The following is a 19,161-nucleotide window of genomic DNA, read 5'->3' as shown; positions in this document are numbered from 1 at the left end:
ACATGAAGTCAAATCAAAATAATAATTGCTCAAAAACGTTAAGGTTTCTTGTCCTTTAGGAAAAGACCCAGGTGTTTCTTTGAAACACCCTTGATAACCAATGTACATTATCTTAGGAATGAAAAGATGTTTCAACATTAGAAAATCTATTAATGCATTATACAATATTAGTAATCAACCAATTAAAGAATAAACAATCCATGGTGAACTCAACAGATGTCAAAAAATATTTAATGAAATTTAACATTTACTTATGTTTAAACTGTTAGGAAATTAAAGTAAAAGGGATCTAAACTTGATAATTATTATTTATCAAAAATCTACAGCAAGGATCAAGCTTAACAATGAAACTTAATGTCACCATTAGAGTTAGAATAAGACAAGGATGCTTGCTGTCACTATTCTAATGCTGTTAGAAAGTCTCAGTCAACACAATAAGACAAGAAAAATAAAACAAGGTACATATTAGAAAGATAGAAACAATGCTGTATTTCTGTATAAATGGTCAGTTTGTTTACATAAATAATCGATGAGAATCTACACACTGTTAGAATTTACTACGTGTTCAGCAAGGTGGCTAAATACTGGATCAACATGAAAACAATGGCAGGATTTTTACAGAGCAGTAACAGGTCATTCAAGAATAATAATATAAAAAGTACCTCATTCACAACAATAACTAAAATATAATTAAGAATAAATTTAACACATGTGTTGATCTCTGTGAAATGTGATACCACTTTATATCAATAGATTGACAAAAATCAGAGTCTGATATCAAGTGTTGAATACAGAAACAGTTTCTCTCATCCACTACTTGTGAGGATATCAATTGGCACAACGTTTTGTAGTACACTCTTGCAAAATCAAAGAAAAGTGAAGACATATACTTCCTTTATGTTGTAATTTTACTTCTAGGTATACACTTTACACTAAGAAATCCTCACACATATGACAAGGAAACATGTTGAAGAATGTTAATGGTAAGTATCATTATTTGTAATACGAAAAGACTTTAAATGATAAACCCAAACGTTTATGGAGAGAAAAATGGGTAACTGAATTGTGGTATATTCACACTGTGACACTGCATAGCTATGTGCAAAAATATGGTTAAACATCAATAACAAGGTAGATTAAAAAGGTTGGACAATAATACTTTAGATTTATATAATGTGAATAGTGTTTGAACAAAATATAGTATTTATAGACAGCTTAAGAACACACAAAATAACATGCTATAGTTTTATATTGCTTAAGGATGTATATAGACAGTCGTAATATAAAAACACATACTAGACTGGTAAACCCAAATTCAGGGCAGTGGTTGCCTCCAGGCAAGAGAAAGGCAGGAGCAGAAGCAGGAGCACAGAAACAGGAAAAGAGACACAGGGACTTCAACTGCATCTGCGGTGTTTTGTTTTTAAATTCAACAACAATATTAACAGACCTCAAAGGCCTCTGGCAAAATCTGTGAATTTGATAGAGCTGGGTGGCAGGTATTTGAATGTTCATTATTTTCTTTCACATATACATATCTCCTTATATTTGAAATATTTTTTAATAAATAAAAAAGGATCTGTGTGAAAATCAAATGTTGACAGCCAGAATCCTAGTTTCCCGGGAGGTTGTGATTACATGATGATTTCAGAGGTAGCTTCTCTTTTCTTCTAGCAGCCAACTAGCCTCTGAATTAAGCGATATTTATTAAGTGCCTTCCATTTGTCAGGCACAAAGCTAGGTTCTGGTGATAGAATGGTAAAACAGCCAGGCATAGAAAGAATATGTATCACATTCCAGTGGGATTACAAATGTACATCTACAAACTATGAGAAATGCCATGAAGAGAAGCAGGGAATTATGAGACAGAATAACCAAGCAGGGCCAGGGCAAATACCATGGCAGTCACAGAAGTTTGGCTACCTGAAAGTTATCCACGTGCCCCCTTCTTCCTGGCCTTGTTCTACTACAGAGGTTGGGAAGCTAATATTGATTTCCCAGACTCTTTTGCACGTGGCACAGTTCTAACTAATTAGACATAGGGGTCTCTGGAGCCAGTGGCCCTTTCTGCACAAAAAGAGCATCACTAGAAAAAAAGCCTTTCACCCTCCTATACTCCTCGTATATTATTCTGTCTGCAGCATGGATGTGATGCTGGGGATGGACCAGACATCTTGAGATGATGCAGATGGAAGCCATATGCGGGGAGGGGTGGAGCACAGTAATGGGCTCCTGGGTCCCTGAAGTCAGAGCTGAGCCATGGTTTGGACGGACTGTTTACTCTGAACTTCCTTTTAGCTCCTACTGGCTGGAGCCTCTATTAACAAGATCTCCTCTTATTTGGAGGCAAAATCACTCCAAAAAGATACCTTCTAAAAGAGGCGATATTTAAGTTGAGAAGAGAGGAATGAGAGGGAGCCAGCCCTGCAGAAAGCAGGAATAGGACAAGGAAGTGGGTGGGTAAGCAAGCCCAGCAGAGAGGCAAACAGTAGGTTTCAGAGGGTTGGCATGTTTGAGGAGCGCAAGAAGCCCACTGATGCTGGAGCTTAATAACAGGTGTGTGATTGCTTTGCAACTGGCTGGGAATCTGAATACTTGACTATCTCGGGCTCCAGGTTAAGAACAGTGGAGTTGGTCTGAAAACAAGGACTCAATAGCAGCCAGGTAGTTGCTGTTTTCAGAGACTTCTTTCCATAAAACAAAGAACCCCTAATCCATCTACTTGGATTTTTAAAACTGAACTCCACCAAGTCCACCTTTAGTTCAGAGGTACGGCTTTCACTACCCACCTCCTCCACCGCCTGGGAGGGGAAAAAATTAGCATCCCCCCAGTCCCCTTGACATAAAGGAAATTGCAATGATAGGATTTAACCAAAGGCTAGCCAACCGTGTCTTAGGCATTCCCTGTGCTCCAGAGGTTTCTATTTTGCTCTGTATTTATCTGAATGGGAAGAGGCAACTTCATTGTTGAAAAGAGTCTGACTTGAAAAACACAACAGAAATCTAGTTCCTTTAATCCTGTCCTCACTGGGCACTAAGGAAAGGGTGGAAAGGGTTGGCTGATTTTCTAATGTGCTTCCTATTGGTCTATTTCCCAGATCTTATACTCTTCTGGCAAAGGAAGGTTATTTTTTTTACAAGAGAGTATTTACTGAGCACCTGGGTAGGCAGAGTGCCAGTTCAGGCAAGAAGCCCATGGCTTGGAAGAAAATGTCCATTTTCATCTGAAAGGTCTCAATTTGATGGGTATTCTGCAAGTTTCCAGTTGGTTATTTCAGAGTAGACTTGGATATTTGAGTTTCCAGGCCTTTCCCTCCTCCTCCTTTTAGCTTTCTGCAACTAAACTACAGCTATCTAATTCTTTTGATCTTTCATCCACGTCCTTTCCTGAATTCATTCACTCTTTTTGCTATTCTCTGCTCTTCTTCCAAATTGCCTGAGCTTCCCCAGTAATGAGGTGGTGGGAAGAGAGCGTGTGGTGCCAGGTGCTGCCCAGCTCCAAGTGTCCACAGAGGAACTGTTATTCCGTGCCCTTCTGCACAGGCAGCCTCAACCTGGCCTTCCCTTTCATTCTGCCAGACTGCCTGGCTGGCCTGAATTTAATTTGCAGACCACTATGCCCCCTGGGCCTACTTTGGTATTGCTGTGCTCTGGCATCTGCTTCCCTGAGAACAGCTCTGTGTTTGGATACCCTTCCCCCAGGTGAATGCACTGCCTTGCCTTTTTCAAATGCTCACAAAGTTACTATTCCCAGCCGACATACCTCAAGTCTCCCAGGTTGTTTGCCTTTTATTTCTGTTGCCTGAGCTGCTCACGATACTTTCCAAATTGAAATTATTAGTGAATTCCAAAAATGAGCAGCTTCTTCCTTTTCTCCACCCAGGTCATGAATAAGAATGCTTCAGTAAGAATCAGACCCACAGTTGCCGCCACAGCGTATTAGGTGATGCATCTTCTTAATCCTCCTTCGGTGGTAATCCCTCCACCAGCAGTGCCGTCAGAACCTTCTTAGTTTCCAGGAGTTTTTCGGCCCATTTTAAACCCACATATTCAACCTTCCAAATATTTATGGAGAATTATGCTAGAAGCTGCAAGAGATTCTAAATCATCAAAGACACAACCACCACCCTTCAAAAGGGTTCTGTCACTATAGAGTATATACCATCTTCAATATTTATCAAGCACCTTAAATGTGCCAAGCACTATTAGGTGCTGAGGGTTTGAAGAGGAAAAGTATGGAGTCCCAGCGAGTTTCCACCATTGCAGATAATGGCATGTTATTATAAAACAATGTAAAAACAATAATGGGATGTACACCTGGGAAGTCCATCTTTCAGACTCTGCCTCTTCATCTGTAAGATGGAACCAACCTTCTAAGTTGTGGTGAAGGCTTACATAAGTTGAGGAATGGACAACCCTTAGTGCAGAGCATGACACAAAGCGTTAAGAATATTACTAGTAGTAATAGTTACAAGTATGATAATACATGGTTATTATTGCTAGTAGTATCATTACAATAATTTCCACATTCAATCTGATTGATCATGGCTGTCTGGAACATTGTGATGAGACAATTCAGAAACCCTTACTAGGTCCACTAGCAAAGAACACCGGGATGGGTGCCATACTATGATGGACAGGAGAAAGAGATGGCTATGTAAGTGTTAATTCACCCTGATGCACACATATAACTACACTACAATTGACAGTGTAGCCCTCTGACTTAGGAATGCCACAAAGTGTGTAGGAGGTAACTGACTTTACATTTCAGGATAGGAGGGAACTGATGTCATATGGTGGGATCTTAAGTCACTCTGTGGATGACTTTGGTTTAGAAACCCCAGAAGTGTTTATTTATTTATTAAAAAATTTTTAATGTTTATTTATTTTTGAGAGAGAGAGACAGACTGCAACCAGGGGAGGGGCCAAGAGAGAGGGAGACACAGAATCCGAAGCAGGCTCCAGGCTCTGAGCTGTCAGTATAGGGCCCAACGTGGGGCTTGAACTCACACGTGGTGAGATCATCACCTGAGCCAAACTGGGATGCTTAACCGACTGAGCCATGCAGGCGTGCGAACCCCAGAAGTGTTTTTAAGCCTGAAGAGTCTAAGAGGTCAAGTGAAACTGGGAGTGGATAAGAAGTTCTGCTACCAAAATGAGGTCCTTCCCACCCAAGGCAGTCGCAGAAACTCTAGGGCAGTGGTTTGCAACGGCTGCTCCATGACAAACTTCTGACTGATCTGAAGCAAAATAGGAATGGTAAGGACAATGGAGGGAGGATTTCATGCAATGAAATGTCCTTAATTTAAAGAACAGATATTATGTTCTTCCTATTTTGTGGGTGTTAAAATGCTGTCCTTTTCATAGAAAGATGCTCTGAAGATTCTCCCTTCTGTATCAAGTCTCAGAATGTTCTAAGTTCCATAATGTTCATTTCTCTGAAATCTTATCTACTCCCATGACTTTAATACCATCGATACGCTGACAACTTCTAAATGTGTATCTAGCAGCAAAATACGTCTCCAAACTTCTGATTCATATATCTGCCTGCTTTGGATATCTCATAGGCACCTTAAACTTAACAAGCCCAAAAAGGGATCCTTTCTGCTTCTATGTGTTCCTCTCTTGGTCCTTCTATCTCGGTAAATGGTATAGGAAATGGCAAGTTGCTCAAGCCAGGAATATTCAGTCATCCTCAATACCTTTCTCTTCCTTCCCTCATCCCTCATCTATCAATGAGTTTTAGCAGTTCCAGTTCCAAAATATCCCTCAAATCCAACGACTCACCATCACATGGCTGTCACACTAATCATATCTATAGCACCAACATTCTGTTCCACCTGATCTCACTCCTTCCACTCTTCCTGCCCTCCAATCCATTGTCCAGTGGCATTCAGAGGACTCTCTTAAAATTCTTTAATAATTACTTTCCATCACTCTTGGCATAAAATTAAAAATCCTCATCATGGGCTACAAGGCCCTGTATAGTCTGAGACCTGCTGAAGCCAAGCACAAGTTTATTTTATTTTATTTTTTTTTACTCTTACAAAAGTTTATTTAACAAAAAAGTTCAATATGAAAATGCCCATGGCCTGATTTTTATATTGTAGTAAAACAGGTGCTATGGAGAGGGGATATTCAGAAGCAGCTGATTTCTTCTGGTGAACACACTCATTGTTTACGCTCATTACAAGGCTTCTAACATGATGACACTATTCCCTCATATAACCACCATTCTCATATTGTGCTGTTGCCCACAGTTGCCATCTGCACACATTCATCTATCACAAGATTCAAAAAAGGACTGAACCCCTGCAATATTCCTTGGAAATGTCTGCCACAATTCAATTTCAATGATAATTTCTTGTCCATAAATGTTTTTAACTCAACAGGGTAGGCTTTGTTCATGGTGTCTACTTAGCAAGCTCAAAGATGCCTCCAAACCTCCCAGTACAATTTTAAAGTTTATTTATTTGTTTTGTGAGAGACCGAGACAGCATGAATGGGGGGAGGGGCAGAGAGAAAGGGAAAAAGAGAAAATTCCAAGGAGGCTCCATGCTGCCAGTGCAGAGCCCCACATGGGGGGGGGGGTGGGGGGTGGGCGGGGGGGGGCTGGGGGAGGGGCTCAAACTCAAAAAACCATGAGCTCATGACGTGAGCTGAAATCAAGAGTCAGATGCTCAACTGACTGACCCACCCAGGCAACCCTCTCCCAGCGCATTTTAAAGAAGGGTTTCCTGACCTTTTCTGTCTATATAAAATTAATGTGTTACGTGCTCTAAGAGAACCGTTTTATTTATTTCCTTCACAGTCCCTATCTCAATGTGAATTTTACAACTATTAGTATAATTTATCAATAACTGTCTCCCCCACCAAGCCCATAAAATATTTGAGGGTATAGATTACATCTAGCTTTGTTTTTCATTGCATTCCCAGGGCATACTTTAGTAACAGCAGATAGTATGTGCTCAATAGATAGTCACAAATTAACAAATGAGTGAAAAGGGAAAAAAATTTACACATCTTTAATTGGTAAACTAAAAAGGTGACCTTAGTAGGGCTCCAATTAAGAATTTCTTTCCTGGTCTCCAAAATCCAAAGTTTGAGGACTACTGCTCTGTAGTTGAAAAAGATCCCTCATCTGGGACCTCTGGATATTGTAATGGCCATACAAATGACCTTTGAAAACTTATGGGAGGTGCTAGTAGGGACCAGCCATTGTTGGACTGGTTCTCTGCTCTTTGGCATGCAGCAGTTTCTTTGGTCTAATTGTAGTTCTGGAGCTCTGGAACTCTTAAGTGAATGCCAAAGGAGAAAAAAAATAGAGAATCATGGTACCCATCTCAAGTTTAAGCTTTGTGTTTCAGAAGAACTTATTTGCATATTTTATCTGTTGTGCTGATAGTCTAAAGAAAGAAAAAAATTATTTATGGTAAAACCTGTCCAAACACCCATTGGCTGTACAGTATCCCAATTCATAATATGTGGGCTATAAATTAGAAAAACGAGATTCTAAGCCAGCCAATCAGATTTACATTCCCAGTAGCAGCTTGTGTTATAGCACTTGGATTGTTCTGTCAAATAATTTATTGAGATCCAGATGCTCCAGTTCCCGATCTTCCCTGAATAAGTGGTTGTCAGGTACTCCTGTCCAAAAAACAAGGCAGTTGGTATTTAATATAGGCTCCCACACTTGTCAAATGATCTCCAAAGAATATGAAATTGCTTGTCATCTTTGTCAAAATTACATATGAATGGGATATTTGCTGTGTTGTAATTAAAAACTCAATTAAAAGAAATTCTGAAATCATTATCAACTTTCTCAGGCATGAGTTGTTCTACCAAAAAGCAAGCTGTTTATAGCTTAGGCTTTTACCAGCATTCAGCAGATGGCTGAATCCCAAAACAGGCCCTAGGAAAGGATGAGATCTGGACCAAGGTGGAGGCATCCTAAAGAACAAGAGCAAGGTGCAGGCAGTGACATTACCTGTTAGGTGGCAAGTCCTCTAATTCTGGCACTTGTGTGTATAACTGTAATTCTATAATTAGATGCTATCATTTCATTAACGCTGAGGACCACTGTCCCTAATGAGTCTCTTCAAAATGAACAAAGAAGGAGGTAGCTTATCATTATGGACCTCACTTATCCTGGGCCTATCTACTAGATGAATATTATTGGAAAAAAGTAACTGCATTACAGTGGGTGCCACTGAATGTAAGCACATTTGGTTCTCAGGGAAACGATTACCCTAAGTGGCCAATCATTAATGACTCCAGACAGTAGGCATCAGTGATGAGAGAGAAGTAAGCATGTGGGTATATCCGAAAAGGAAACCCATCATTTTACAGCCGTACAGCTGAAGCTGGGCGAGAAAGCAGTTCCAGCCTCTTCCTGAGGCCAGTTAAGCCAGGCAGTTTCTTAAATCAGAGCATGAATTGTTAATAGTAATAATTCAACAGCAGCCTCCATTTATTGAGAACTTACTATGTACTTAGCAAGAACGCTAAGCCCTTTAAATTCATGATCACACTCAATCCTCGCAACAGCCCTCTGAGATATGTCCCAGAGTTGTGAAGTCAGGAAGCAAGTCAGTTTGACTCTAAAACCAGTACCCCTCATCATAAAGTTGTACATTCTAGATCCAGACTCAGTAGAGACCAGAGCCACTGGGATATTTTATTACCAGTGCATAGCTAGTAGATCTGGGGTTAAGGCATCTGGGTATGATGCTGAGCCCAAGAGCGCCTGTGGGCATTTTTTTCTTCTATTCATTTGGAGATTGTTTGGGCATAATGAAAAACACTATTTTTTTTTTTTTAAGGAGAAAATGGCTTAGTCTTTGCTTCTGTGATTGTAACACTAACCAGCAAACAGCAGTAAGCTTGATTTTTAAAAAGCAGCGCTGATTCAAATTTTCCTAACTTCCTACTAAGGAAGTACTACTACTAAGTAGTAGGGGAAGTATCCCTACTAAGGGGTAAAGAGTACTCCTAATCTGTAGGTTAAATCTTCTAATGAATGGAGGTAATGTATATTGGATTATGCTGTATCAGAAGCTGCAGCACCCTTTTGTACAGAGCTGCCTGTACAGAGTGACAGGTGTTCCCCTGCCAGGTAGGACAATGGGGATGACTCAGAAAATCTTCACTGTCCTAATTGTTATTCCAACTATATGACTTCCATACCACGTGCTTCACTTTTTGAAAAAGTGAAGACAAGTGCGACGAGAGCAGAGTATGCATATTGATGAGGTGTGGGAAGAAAGGTTGAATGGAGGGGTGAGGTCTAATAAGGCAAGGCCCCTGACAGCCAGAATATCCATCTAAAGGGCAAATGCTCCTGGGAAGGTTGGCCCAGCTAGCTGGGTGTCAGATATTTATATCTTGGAATGAAATAGTTTATAATTTATTTGAATGAGGACAATCAATGGGTATTCCAAGGGGAACACTGTGTGTTGGGGGTATCCAGCACCGCTGGAGAAAAGCCCATGCATGGAGATGGGAGAGGAGCAGCATGAGAACCAAGGGTACAGAGGGAATGTTTCAATGGCTGGTGAGACAGCAACCCTGAAAGGATTATGAGGGACTTCTGAAGGGTATTTTATCTGCTAAGGCATTGTATGGGTCCTCAGGTGAATGAGTAACTAAATGCTATGAACTCTGTCCTAAATCCTTGAAGCATGACCTGCCTCTCCTTCTCCCCGACAATCATCCTCTCTCTTCCTTCTAGTTGTCCTTCCAGTCTCAGAGGCTTAAGAGTTTAAGCCCTTCCTGCTTAAGACTAACCTTTCCTATGGATACCGCACCCTGCCTGGGCCACCTCTCCCACTTTCCTTGGGAACACACTACATCATTTTTTTTTTTCTCTTTTACCATGTAGGCTTCCCTTTTCCCACTATTGGTTCATTCTCTTCAACCTCCACCCTTCCTTCAACGACTCTGCTCTTAAAATAACCTGGTCCTGATTCAGAATTTCCTCCAGCTGCCATCCTATCCCTCTACTTCCTCCCATCCAAAATTCTCTGCAAAGAAAGACTGTGCTCACTCGCCCCAGATTCACTCCTCAACTGACTGCCGTTAGGTTTCTCCTGCCACCTTGTAGTGAAACTGCTCCAATAAGGTCCCCTAAAGTCATGGCTTTCTAAATTTACAGGATTTGTTTTAAGTCCCTATACTGGATTTCATTGCTTTGGTTTCACTTTGGATCTTACCACTTTCATGAACCTCTACTCTTCTGGCCTCTGTGACATGACACTGCCCTGGCTCACCTCAGACCCCATTTCACTGTCTCCTGGTATCTTTCTTGGCTTTCTCATTGGCCCAACTTTTCAATGCTGGAATTCTTAGGCTTCCGTCTTTACTTTTCTTTTTCTGAGGGTTTTAACTACTACTTTTATGCTTATGACTTACAAATTTGAATTTCCTACCCAGATCTGTTGCTCACAAGTCAGGGCCATATATCCAATTGCCTCTTGGACACCTTCAATCAAATGTCTTATAGAAATGTTGAGATAAACATGGCCAAAAAATGGACATATATCTTATCCCCTCTACCTGATTCTCCTTCAGTGTTCTGTATATAAATTGTACTGCAAATCATCGAATCAGTCAAATTATAAACTTGAGGGTCATCCTCACCAGTGCTCACAAAATTAATCACCACACATTGCCATGCTTTACTCTTTCAGATTTGCCTTCTCTGTTGTATCCAATTCTCCCTGCCTAGGTTCCTGCTCTCACAGACTTTCACCCGGACTACAGCAATATCCTCCTCATGCTCTCCCTGACCCTCGAATGAACCTCCTGTACTCCCCCTGAGTGCCTACGTTATGCCTTGGCCTCACCGGGTTTCCATCACCAACAGGGTAAAACCTGAACCTTTAACCGAATATACAGGCCTTCTATGATCTGGTCTCTTGAGACTCACCTTTTGCTATTTTCTGCTTGATATTTTAAGCTCTAGTCATACTGATCCTTTTACTGACTGGGAATATACTGTGCTATTTTTCAACTCAAGGCTACAGTCATGCCCTCTTCACCTGGGACTCCCTTCTTCTCCTCTCCTTAACTTTCTCTGACATCCCTAACTCTAAAAACTTAGTCAGGATCTCATTCTATGTTCCCAAGCACCTGGCTTGTCTCTTTTATTGCACTTACAATACATTTGACATTCTCTATTTCCCCAATATAATCATAAATCCTTGAAAGTAAAGATCAGTATTATCATTTCTCTGAATCATCAGTGCCTAAAGTAGCTCCTGATACATCATAGGCATTGTTCTAATTTTTATTGAATACAATAACAGTAGAAACAAATATGTGTATAGAACTTTAGATTTTTCAGATTGCCTTCCACACATCTCCTTTAATTTTCATGGCAATCCATCCTGGCTATTCAAAATCTATATCTTAAAAAAAAGTTTTTTTAAATGTTTATTTATTTTTGAGAGAGAGAGAGAGAGAGAGGAGAGAAAGCTGGGGAGGGGCACATAGAGAGGTAGACAGAGGATATAAAGCAGGCTCCAAGCTGTCAGCACAGAGTTGGATGTGGGGCTTGAGCCCACGAACCATAAGATCATGACCTGAGCTGAAGTCAGACGCTTAACCAACTGAACCACCCAGGCACCCCCAAGACGTGTATTTTATTTCAATTTACAGCATATGGAAATAAATGGCAGCTTTAGCTGAGAACTACCTGAGAAAATAGAAAGAAATTATTAGAACACAGCTCATCTTTACTTTAATACAAATTTTTGGTACCCTCCTAAATTAAGTTTATGCATCCAGAAACACCCAAAACCATCACCACCAACACCAACACCAACAACAACAACAACAAAAATAAACAAAACCAAAAAGACAAAGTGTTTTTTGAAATTCCCCATTCACCGTGTAAGTCGTAGTTTATTCCAGTGTTTCTGAGTTCTCAAACCAATAATTCATAGTTATTTCCTATGTTGTTTGTAATGGGTCATTTTACCTGTTTCTTCAACTTTTTGAGTAGAAGTTTTAATCTTTCCTTGGTTAAAGATTTCCAGTTCATTTGCAGTTCCCAGTTCCCATTTTGTATTTTTACCTGATTTTTTTTAACCTTTAGATGACAGACAAATTCACATATTGGATTTTTATGTAAAAGCATCAAACTGAAATGCTGTTTAAGACTAATATTGTCCAGTAACAGTAGAATAAAATAGTTATTAAATGCTATTTTTGCTCATGAAGCAAATATAGTTAAGTTATAAAACCTGTAGCCCATCACCAATACTATTTAATGTTTTTTTTTTCTTTTAGACAAATAGCTTTACCTCTTGACCTAGAGAAAAAGGAGCCTTATAGCAAAAAACAAGCTCATGCATTAAAAGCTGCTCAGAATTTTAATAATGGTTTGTCCAATATTTGAATTCACTTCCCTAAAGATAAGAGAAAGCAAATTAGATTAGTTACTTCTTCCCTACTAAGGGGAAAAATAACATCTGCATAAGATATTAACACATTCATATTCTGTTTCCATTTCCAAGTGATTGCTCTACAGAAAAACAGTTATTTTTTTGATAGACAGCAAACACAAAACTCAGAATTCTTGTCCTAACATCTTTATTGGCTGCTACATGATCTTGAAGGATAATACTCCTTTGCTTCATTTTACAAAAGCCATGAAAATTAGAACTTGGCCATTACCAAAAAGACAACAGTTTGGGCCTAAAAGAAATCAGACTGTTGTCTGGTGATTACTGTCCTATAAAAGAAAACTATTAATTTCAGCAATGACACTAGAATTTCTGGGGCTTTGTTCGCACATAAGCATGAAGTCCAGATTTGCAAATGCCAGACATAAGATTGTAACAAAGGCCAGTAGATTTTCCTAAGATTTATAGAGCACTTATTTTGTGTTACTTTTCTTTTTTTAATGTTTATTTATTTTTGAGAGAGAGAGAGAGAGAGAGAGAGAGAGAGAGAGAGAGAGAGAAAGAGAAGAGGCAGGGGCAGAGAGGGAGGGAGACACAGAATCCAAAGCAGGCTCCAGGCTCTGAGCTGTCAGCACAGAGCCCAATGCAGGGCTCAAACCCAAGAACAGTGAGATCATACCTGAGCTGAAGTTGGACACTTAACCGACTGAGCCATTTTCTAATCACTTTACAGGTGGCAAGAATTTTGTCCTCCCAATCATTCTGGGAGCCTAAGATCAGAACTCATAAGATTGCTCTCTCACCTCTACCCCTTCCATGCTCTATTGTCTTGAGTATGTCTTCTGTATTCCTTGCAGGTGATTTCATACTGAAGACTCTCTTACTTGAAAAATTGTTAGTGAAGTCACAGAAGCTTAGCAAGTTAGAGCGAACAAGGATCCGTGAAATCATTCAGTTTAACCAGGATCTAGAGAAGTTCTCTGACATGCCCGGTATTGTATACTCAGTTGGTGGCAGATTAGAAACTAGAATGTACTATCTTGACCTCTGTGTATCCCATGATTCCATATTCCTTTGTTTCATGTGAAAGACAAGATACCCATTTGCTTCAAACAAATCTCCTGATCACCTGCAACGTGTCAGGCACTAGTTTAGACACTGGAGATATGAATAGGAAGAGACAATACTTATGCTTATGGAGTCACTATTCAATTCACTAAATAAACAAGGATTTATTGAGCACCATTTATGCACCCAGTTCCAAAGAAGATCTACAGAGGTAGGGATGGGTGTAGTGGGGAAAGGAAGAGTACAAGAGGTGGTTCCTGATCTTTAAGGAGCTACACAGAAGACAACAAGAAAGCAAGAAACACTCATAGGAAAATTAAAAAAAAAAACCCAGCATATAGTTAAGCTGTAAGGTAAATGAATACCAAGGGATTTCAGAGAAGGGAGATCCAGAGAGTGGGCGAACTGTGTGTGTATACCATGGAGAAAGTGGAGAGGGTGGCCTACCATGGAGTATGAAACAGCCCAGAGTTAGAGACACACACAGACTTTAAAAGATAGTGCATAAAGTAAGAAATGGATAAAATGTAATATATACCATTTGTGTAAATCAAAATACAAACAATAATAATTATTTGGCAAAGATGTACACAATCAAAAATGCACATAAAATACAACAGAATGCCTGTCTATGTAGAGGAGGGGAAGAGGAATAAACATAATACAGTAATTAATTGATTGATTTAAAAATAAGATCAGGGCACTCACAGACCAAAGGATAAAAATGTGTCATGGCCTAATTATATCAACTCTGTTGTCAAGTTTCAGGAGAAAACTCAATATACCCTGGGATAGATGGAGTGCTGCTTTGTAGGATGTACAGACCATATTCACGCTGAGAGAGGAATGGAAAGGTGACCTGGGTAAAGGGACAGTATGAGAGGAAAGAGACCATTACGCCAGGAGAGGAACGTGCATGTGGAGAAAGTAGAGGAACTATGAGCAAACACAGGCTTGTGTCTCTTACTGGAACCCTCTGAAGTCAGGCAGAGGCCTGGAGCTGATGTGGTAAGAGACAGGCACTGAGGGTGTTGCCTGAGTAGGTGACTGATCCAGAGAAAGAAGACACTAAGGAAGGAGAGCCTCAGCGCCCATCCTCGGGATAAAGGACACAGGCGGTGAAGCATATGGGAATTCAAGTTGTGTACGGATGAGTGGTGTCCCTGGGAAAGAAAGGGAGACGAACAACGGACACCTATGCTGTGAGAAGATCATAAAATGGTTCTCTGTGTTAAGACATTTGTGAAAGTTCGCTTCAGCGAAGACGTGGTTCCTGGAAACAGTTAAGTGGGTCACTTGCTTAGCTTTCCTTAGTGGTAGATTAATTAGCCAGCTGTAACTCCCGGATCTCTATTTTTAAATAACGACTTGCATAAATCTCCAAAGACAAGAACTCGCCACTAGTATACAGCATATTCCGGCAGCTGCAAGTTATTATGCCCAGTGGAAATTAAATATCTTTTAGGGAAATCATGCAAGATCTCATGACAAATATGAAATTAACCCCCGCCACCTCTCTGCCCAACTCATTTCTTCGCTCGCCTGCCATCCTAATAGACAGAGTCTCTGGGGTCCTGAAATGACAGCAGACTTGGCAATATTTTAAAAAGGCATTATACATCTATAAGCATTAGTATAACATAGAGCCTTTGTCCCTGATTGAGTTAGAAGCTCTGGAAATCAAACATCAATAGACACACACGATAGGCCCCTCCTAAAAAACTATTAACTCATGGTCAGGCTGAGATGCTTATAACTCCAGAGATGTAAAGAAACAAATGAACAAACAAGCCATTTTATTGATCATTTTAGCCGTTTCGTTTCCCTTGCTTAACGCCCCCAAATTCCCACTTCTCTCTCTTTCCCTCTGACCGAATGCATTCTGATTCTGGTTCTTTATTACTTCTTTATTTTTTAAGCTCCAGATTTCAGATAACATGTGACTTTTTACTTTCCCTTTTCATTGCTTGCTTTTTTACATTAGGTTTGGGCTCCTGTAGTTTGTGAAGATATGAGACACCATGTCCTCCCTCAGAGTGAAACAGGAAAAAGAGCAAGAGCAGAAGCTGGCCATGAGTGACTCCGATAAAGCTGCACACAGTTGGGAAGGGGCCTGAGGTCTGGAGCAGCTTCGGGTATTCAAATGCATTTGGAGGGGCGCCTGGGTGGCTCAGTCAGCTAAGCATCCAACTCTTGACTTTGGCTCAGGTCATGAGCTTGCTTGGGGTACTCTCTCTCTCCCTCTCTCTCTCTGCCCCACCCCGACTTATGCTCTCTCTCCCTCTCTCTCTCTCTCTCTCTCTCTCTCTCTCTCTCTCAATAAATAAACTTACAAAAAACAATAAAGAACAAATGTATTTGTAAATGTGTGTTTAACAAAATGACAGCTGATGCAATAGCCATAATCACCCAGTGAAGGACTTGATTTGTTCGGCTATTTTCAATAAAGGGCAAAAGCCACACATGACTTTGGCAGGAAACCGGTTCCCTGGGTGGGGGAAAATGGAATCCTAACTTTCCCAAGTTATTCTAAAGACTCTGTAACAAATCTTTAATTTCCCACTTGAGCACCACCAATCTCGGATTCAGGAGAGAAAAAGAAGCAATGCCTCTATAGAGACACTATAATTTTGGGTCAGATGCAAAGCAGAGGAAATCAGTAAGGACCTGAAAGGAGAAAGGGAGGGGATGGCTATCACAGCACTCCCGCATGGGCAAGCCCACCACCCAGGCGCATCTCCATGGAGATCTGCTACTCCTTCTTCAGTTCCCATCTTGATCCCCAAGCCTTCCCTTCACTAACAGGCTCTGGGACATCTCTGCCTCTCACAGAGGCTGCCAGGCAGCACTGCTTTCCTCTTTTTTCTGAGTCCAGAAATGACTGCAGCCTGGGTCTTGACCTTGACCTGTGACCTCCTATGTCAAGAAGTTAACACGGTTTCTGCCTCTGGCTAATGGTTTCCAACATCACCAAATGGGAGTCTCTCTTATCAATTACATGAACTTCAGTCTTTGGCATAAAGGTCATTATTGTGTTATGCACCTGGAATCACATTGTAATGAGGCACATCACATTCTCTTACAGTCAATGAGGGGGAAAAGAAGCACACAAAATGGAAATTACTCCTCAAATGACCTTGCTAGATTTCTACATCTGGCTAGCAGAGCCTGTTTCTATACATCAAGAAACTGACATGGCAGCTTTGTCATACAATCGGGCAGCCCAGTCCCATGTTAGCAAACATGCTATTATGGAACATATGGCATCAGCCCATTAGTTGTGTGCACATTTGATGAATTCCCAGTGCAGTGTACCCATGAGGTTTACTGATTCACTGCCACCCTGCCCCAGGCTGCTTCCAAACATGTCAGAAAAATAAAATGTCATCCATATTTGCATTCAGAAGTTATTCCGTATTTACACATACTAATAAAAACAAAAGCCTGCTTTTTAAGGAAGAGGCAAGATCCATAATCAATTTTCTGAGAGGCCCAAGTGTTGGACATGTACCGCACACATCACATTCACCGGAATAGCAACTTGGAAAACACGGGTAGGCTGGCTCTGTGGCTTCTCACCCCTTGTCGGGCCAGCAGTAGCTGAGAGCAGACGGGTACCCAGGAGAGCCAGGGGTACCTGCGATCACTCATGTCCTCTATCTAGACAGCTTGTCTTAGGTTGTTTGTTAGTGACTGAGCAAGTGTTTGATGAACCAGTGAATGAATTACCTATGTGGATAGCCATGATCGGACGGTGCCTTGAAATTTCTCTGCCCCTTTCATTAATAACCAGCTTCCTCTCCAAGATCCTCGCGAGGCCTTGCTGTCTTTACTGGCATATAGCATTTGGGGTCATTCAATAGGACATGAAGTTCTGGCTCTGAAAACCACTGGTACTGTGATTTTCATGAGCAAGACACCTAACCTCTCTGAGCCTCAATTCCCTTACCCATAAAATGGGTGGATTATAGTATTTGTCTTACGAGAATCCTTTAAGTCACAAAAGACGAACCAATTCAAATTATTTTAAGGGAACACACAGAACAAGTTTTTTTTAGCTTATATGGCTGAGAGGAATATTGGGTTATCTGACCAAACCAAAGGATGGGGATCTGGGCCTCAAATGCTACAATCGAGACTCAAAGCCACCGGAACTTCCCTTCCTCCTCAATCTCACAGCTCAGCCCTGCTCTGCTTGGCTTCATTCTCTCCTATTGCAGCCATATCTTCTTCGCTTGAATGAACTTGGCCACTTGTCACCCTAATTTCACATTCTTCTAGAATCATGAACCCAGAAGCAAAGCTGTTTTTTTCTTCAAGTTCAAATCAAATCTGTCTCCTGTATTCCAAGGGAGGCCTCAGATCAGCCATGCTGGTTCAAATGCTTCCCTCAGGATGAGAAGTCTGTGACTGACCAGGCACAGGGTCATCCCCATTTTGTACGTGGGTAAAAGGTAGTGGCTAGAGTGAATTATTACAAGGGGTTTCAAATCCTGCTGAACAGATAAGGCAAAAATAAAAGCTACCACTCTGCTAAGCTAACTCACCAAGTTGTGAGGATCCAGGCAAACAGCAACTGCCAAACAACCATTGGTTAATATTATAAGTAAATGGCCTTGTAAGCTGCCAAATGTCATATGAGTCCTGGGAAAATAACCACCAATTCTATTTATTATTTCTCTATCCAAGGGTGGAAACTGCTTGAGTCATATTAATGACAATTAAAATGATAATAGCCAACATTTAAGAAGTTGGGCCCCAGCTGGGGCGTCTGGGTGGCTCAGTTGGTTAAGGGTCCGACTTCGGCTCAGGTCATGATCTCTCTGCTTGTGAGTTCAAGCCCCACATCAGGCACTGTGCTGACAGCTCAGAGTCTGAAGCCTGCTTCGGATTCTGTGTCTCATGCTCTGCTCTGCTCTCTCTCTCTCTCTCAAAAATAAATAAACATCGAAAAAGATTAAAAAAGAAGAAGCAACTGTTGCATGTTTGGAACTGCTTTTCCAAGCACCTTATATCTATGAAATAGGTACTATTATTGTTTCAGTTTTTACATAAATAAACTAATGCAAAGAGAGGTAAAGCAGCTTCCCAAAGTCAGTTAGCTAGCAGTGGAGTGAGGGTTTGGACCCAGGGAGTCTGGGCCAGAGTTCACACTCCCAAACACTAGGCCTCAATAACTCCTGTGCTAGAAGTATGAGGTGTAGGTTGAAAGGCAACTACCATTTTGCATTATCCTGTGTGTTTTTCCTCTGCTGCACTGAAAGCTCCACAAGATCAGTAATTGTATCTGTCTTACTCAGAGTTGCGTAAGTATGCCACTCTGAGGGTCTACATGACTGGTATGAGAAAAGTAGAGATAATTAGAATTGGGCTAGACTTTTATTTGAGTGCCTGAAGATCATTTAAATAATAGTGCCTTTGAAAATGCATATGCACATCCATTTTTCTAAAATTCAGAAAAGATGCATAATATTCAGGTGCCTAATAACTTGGCTGCTAGTTAATCATGCTTGACACTTATATAGCACTTCACCTTTTAAAATCACTTTAGAATATGTTAGTTCATTAAGCCCTACAAAATCCAAGTGAGACAGGGAAGGTTTCTGCACCTGCCTCTGATCTCCCTACCTTCTGCTATCTAAATACTTGGTGGACTAGGGAAGGAGGAAAAGAATTGGATAAACCA

The 19,161-nt window shown here is 40.8% G+C and overlaps 1 protein-coding gene and 1 pseudogene across 4 annotated transcripts in view; both read right to left on the bottom strand.

Annotated features, from left to right (window-relative positions):
- ST6GALNAC3 (ST6 N-acetylgalactosaminide alpha-2,6-sialyltransferase 3) overlaps window positions 1-19,161 on the bottom strand; it is a 532,814-nt gene that overhangs the window by 83,661 nt on the left and 429,992 nt on the right. Inside the window, exon 4 of one of the 4 annotated variants that reach the window (XM_040470686.1) lies at window positions 6,668-7,647. The exons of the other annotated variants lie outside the window; for them this stretch is intronic. Coding sequence (XP_040326620.1) covers window positions 7,638-7,647 — 10 coding nt within the window. The 3' untranslated portion in view covers window positions 6,668-7,637. Of the gene's footprint in view, window positions 1-6,667; window positions 7,648-19,161 lie in introns of those variants that run through there. 4 annotated transcript variants of the gene reach the window in all.
- LOC121027335 (small nuclear ribonucleoprotein G-like) lies at window positions 4,973-6,529 on the bottom strand (annotated as a pseudogene).

The sequence above is a fragment of the Herpailurus yagouaroundi genome, unplaced genomic scaffold (assembly GCF_014898765.1).
Source record: "Herpailurus yagouaroundi ecotype Mexico unplaced genomic scaffold, PumYag 77, whole genome shotgun sequence".
Classification (NCBI taxonomy): domain Eukaryota; kingdom Metazoa; phylum Chordata; class Mammalia; order Carnivora; family Felidae; genus Herpailurus; species Herpailurus yagouaroundi.
This window is presented reverse-complemented; position numbering and strand designations above follow the sequence as displayed.